The following is a 4,950-nucleotide window of genomic DNA, read 5'->3' as shown; positions in this document are numbered from 1 at the left end:
AATAGTCAGTATCTCGTTTAAAACGAGACAAGAGTCACTTTATTCAAAGCTGGTTACAATGTCAGAATATTCGCGTGGTAATATTGCACTCGCTATTTCGCACTTTCGTACTCGCTATGATTCGACTCCGTATTCTCAATATCGACAAACACAAGTGTCGCGTACGATTTGTGATGGCTCACTGAGCTTCCGGCCGGAGCAAGCGAAACGATCGCGGCCGGAGCTCCGAACTTTTCCGCGAGGAATTTCGAGACGTGAAAAACGCTGATTGGTTCCAAATCGTCGAGCGACCAGACTATTGGTCGCAGGACGTGCGATCACGCGATGTACACCTGTGGTCCGGGCGCGAGCAAAAACACCAAAAAAAACGGGGGGAAGGCAAATAAACGTGTTTTGGAGCAAATCGAGCGTTCTCGAATATTCCCAACGCTCGCTTTCACTTTTCGAGCGTTAGATTCTCAACATGCCGCCCGCCTCGTATTCAACGAAATGCGAAACAAACGGGGGAGAACGAGGTCGCATAAGTGCGCACGCAAATGATCTGACGTCTTATGATACATTTATTTATATACACTATATACACTTGAGAGCTTAAACTATTTTGCACAATGTTCTTGAGTCTAATGAGGGACAAAATAGTCGTAGTTTAACGTTATTCTACGGGTGCCGTGGGCCCGATAAACGCAGGTAACCGGCAGATCTGCGTTATTGGTCGCTTCAACTCGGAATTGGCGGTGCGTAATGTAACGACGCGAACGCGACCGTCAAGTCCGGGATGGACTTGTTGAATTCTTGCAAGTTCCCACTTCGAAGGAGGAAGGAGGTTGTTTTTTAGTAAAACTAACTCGTCAACCTTGAGATTATCGTGAGATTCGGTCCATTTGACGCGCTGTTGCAATGAATGTAAGTAGTCCGACGACCAAGAACGCCATATCTGTTCGACCATGAGTTGCACGTGTTTCCATCGCGACAATCGATTTGCATTGATTTCGAGTAATGATTCCTCCGGTACGCTGGTGAGCGGTCGACCGATGAGAAAATGACCAGGCGTCAACGCGGTAAAGTCGGACGGATCGTTGCTGAGGGGCGAAATCGGTCGAGAGTTGAGGCCTCTATCTTACATAAAATCGTCACGAATTCCGAGCGAGATAGGGTACGAGCACCAATCACCCGCTTGAGATGGTGCTTAAAGCTTTCAACGCCAGCCTCCCAAAGTCCGCCGAAATGTGGTGCAGCCGGGGGCACGAAATGCCACTTCACACCGTCATTCGCGAGGATTTCTTTGAGGGAAGGGTTGTTCATAAGCGAGCGAAAGCTGCGTTGGAGCTCGCGGTCCGCACCCCGAAAATTCGTGCCATTATCGCTGTACATGTCCGATGGCAGTCCACGTCGACTGACAAACCGATGAAATGCGACAAGAAATCCTTCGGAGGAGTAATCCTCCACGCACTCGAGGTGAATCGCCTTAGTGGCGAGACAAACGAAGACCGCTACGTAATGTTTGCTCCCCTTTTGACCCCTTTTGACGGCCGACCACGGGGGTAATAATCATCGGTCCGGCGTAATCTATGCCCGTGTGAGAGAAAGGAGGAGAGGGATTGACTCGGGGATTCGGGAGATCACCCATTAATTGCGTCGGCGTTTTCGCGGAGTATCGAAGGCATGTAACACATTTATGGATGTGAGATTTGATCATGCTTTGCGCTGAAATTATCCAATAAGTTTGACGGAGACATCTAAGCGTGAGTTGTGTCCCTCCATGGAGGGAGCGTCGGTGAGCTTGATCGATCAAAAATTCAGAAATGTGATGTCGCGGGAGTATGACCGGGTGTCGCTCATTGTAACTCAGCGCAGAGTTTTTGAGCCGCCCGCCCAGCCGGATTAATAGATCTTTCCCGATAAATGGGTGGAGAGAGCGTAAGGGACTTGTTCGTGATAGTGCGGCATGAGCTTTTAAGGCTTTCAAGGCATCAGGAAAATAGGTCGCTTGTACCGATCGAAGCCAGAAAACAGAAGTTTCGTGGATCTCTTCTGCGGTCAAAGGCGACTTGACGATCGCCGAAGAGGCGACTTTATTTTTTAAGTTTTGAACGAAACGACGAATGTATGCGGTAATACGGAGAAGTCGAATCCAGCTCGAACACGAGGTGGGCAGATCCCACTCAGGAGTTGGATCGACGAGATGAACGGTAGCTTTGCGCGCTTCGGAAGATACCGTTTGCAAAATTTCCTTTCCGATAGGAGTCGGGAGAATCGGCCACGAGGCCGGGGATTTTCTAAGCCACGGGGAACCGAATCACCATAATTCATGGTGGACGAGGTCGACAGCAGTAGAGCCGCGAGAAGCGCAGTCGGCAGGATTGTCGTGAGAACAGACGTGCTGCCAACGTACTGACGAAAGGCGCGTCTGCACCTCGGAGACGCGGTTCGCGACGTAGGAATTCCATCGAGATGGATGTTGCTGAATCCAAGCCAATGCGATTTGGGAATCAGTTCAGCCGAATAATAAAGCTCGCGGGAAGCGTAGGGAATTTTTTACCCAATCTAACAATCGAGTTAATAGAACGACGGCGTTAAGTTCTAATCGTGGAACGCTGACGGTTTTTAACGGCGCGACCTTCGTTTTGGCCGCGAGGAGGGTAACCTGAATATTCGTGGTAGAATGCACGATTCGTAGGTAAACGACCGCGGCGTAAGCTCGAATAAACGCGTCCGCGAATCCGTGTAAGTCCACTTCGAGTTTATCTTGACGCATCCCTGTCCATCGGGGAATGTGTATTTCACTAATATGAGGCAAATCAGAAAAGTAACTGATCCAATGAGGTAAAAGATCGTCGGGATCGGAGAGTCCCAATCAATTTTACGGAGCCAGAGCTCTTGCATTAACATCTTGGCCGCGATGACGATCGGTGACGCCCATCCGAGGGGGTCATATAACTTTGCAATGAATGATAAAACAAAGCGTTTAGTATGAACAGTTACGGCGTAAGGCGAGATGACAAAAGTAAACGAGTCATCATGCGGGGATCAAGACAGGCCGAGGACCTTGAGCGTGTCATCGCGATTGATCGGATAGTCCGAGGATTCACGTTGGTCCTCCGGGATATCCGTCAACAGTTCGGCTGAATTCGCGGCCCATTTTCGGAAGGGAAAACATCCGCGATTCATTATGCCGACGAGTTGCTTGCGTTTTTCGAACAGCGACGGAAGGTCGTCTGCTCCGAAAAGAACGTCATCGACGTAGGTCGATTCTTCAATTATAAAAACCGCGTCGGGAAAATCTTTACATTCGTCACGAGCTAATTGAAGAAGGCAGCGCTGCGCGAGAAATGGCGATGGCTTTTGGCCGTAAGTCACGGTGAGCAAGCGATAAGGTCGAATCAACAGACTTTCGGGAGGGCGCCAAAGAATTCGTTGAAAATCCGCGTCGTCCCGATGCATGCATATCTGACGGAACATCTTCGCGATGTCCGCCATGTATACGTAACGGGATAGTCGCCAGCGTAAAATTATTGCGGCGATGTCTTGTTGTAGCTTCGGTCCCGCCATTAGAAAATCATTGAGAGTGGTTTTATCGTCCGATTTGCTCGACGCGTTAAACACGACGCGTAACTTAGTAGTCGTACTCGATTCGCGTAAAACGAAATGATGCGGAATGTACACCGGGGGGTATCGAGAGGGCTCGTCGTCGTGTACCTCCTCCATGTGCCCCATGGATTCGTACTCCTTTAAGAAATCGTGATACTGAGCGGCGATCTCGGGTTTCTGCGAGAGGCGGCGCTCCATTTTGGAGTACAAGAAAGAAGCCTTTCGAAAAGTGTCGCCTATGTGAGGGGGGTCGTTCTTGAAAGGCAAACGAACAATGTAACGTCCTTGAGAATCGCGAGAATGCGTACTAGCGAAATGATTTTCGCAACGTTCTTTCTCTTCGGTGAGAGGATTTTGAGAGGGGATACTTTCGTCCTCCGAAAAACTTTGGATCAAGGAATTCGTATCCTCGCAGGATACGCAATTCAAAACGAAAGCGAACTCTTCGGCTGGGCGCGCGGTGCCGGCAGGACCGGAGACGATCCATCCGAAAACAGTAAGCTGGCCCGTCGGGGTGCCGACCGGGTCTTGACAGAGGCCGTCAAGCAGCAACGACCCATATAAATCCGCGCCGATTAGTACATGAATCGGGCGATTACAAGAGGGATCGGGATCTGCTAACGGTAAATCGCGTAGATGCGGCCACATTGCGGCTGGCTTTGTTTGAGAGGCTGTGTACGAAGTGATTCGTTGGTATACGTAGCCCGAAAATGGGAATATCGGTCCCTGTTTGTCGCAGGGCGCGAGCGTGAGATTGACCTGAGATCGCGCGACTCCATTAAATTTCTCTTCAAAGCAATGTATTTTTAACGCGGCACGATGACGCCTGGTTCGCATAGTCTGACAAAGAAATTCGGATATGAAACTATATGTCGAGCCCTGATCTAGCAGTGCACGTACTTTAAATGTGCGGCCCTCGATAGTACTTAGACTAATATACGCAGTGGCAAGAAGTATACATGAGGCGGCTGTGTTACATCTCGAATAGCATGCACGGTTTGAACGGACGCGGAGGGCGCGGCCGGAGGCTCGGGAGCAGCGGCGACCGACACAGCTGACGGCGCGGAGGACGGCGAGTTAATCGCGGAAAACTCACATTTGGTACCACTTGCTGTACCCTCGCTGTGAAGCAGCGAATGGTGGGCTTGACGGCATCGACTGCAACGTCCTTTACTCGGACAATTCTTTAAATAATGCTCGGTCCTCAAGCAATTAAAGCAACATTTATGCTGTCGCGCGACGAGTCGACGCTGTTCAATCGGCAAACTCAGAAAATCACACTTTGTCAGACTATGGTTTCCGGAACAACGGGCGACACATTATTAATCGACGTACGAGCTTTATTTCCGCGCGCATTATTCG

The 4,950-nt window shown here is 50.0% G+C and overlaps 1 protein-coding gene across 1 annotated transcript; it reads right to left on the bottom strand.

The window, feature by feature from the left end:
* Positions 1-3,027: 3,027 nt before the first annotated feature.
* On the bottom strand, positions 3,028-4,236 carry LOC112452420. The gene has a single exon (XM_025012616.1). It carries the CDS (start codon positions 4,234-4,236, stop codon positions 3,028-3,030), a length of 1,209 nt encoding a protein of 402 aa, XP_024868384.1.
* Positions 4,237-4,950: the final 714 nt, after the last annotated feature.

This window comes from Temnothorax curvispinosus, unplaced genomic scaffold, assembly GCF_003070985.1.
Source record: "Temnothorax curvispinosus isolate PA1 unplaced genomic scaffold, ASM307098v1 QBEX01003387.1, whole genome shotgun sequence".
Lineage (NCBI taxonomy): Eukaryota > Metazoa > Arthropoda > Insecta > Hymenoptera > Formicidae > Temnothorax > Temnothorax curvispinosus.
This window is presented reverse-complemented; position numbering and strand designations above follow the sequence as displayed.

Bases quoted from the DNA above. Each gene is read 5' to 3' on its own strand.
- LOC112452420 (XM_025012616.1), bottom strand. From the start codon at position 4,236: ATGTGGCCGCATCTACGCGATTTACCGTTAGCAGATCCCGATCCCTCT.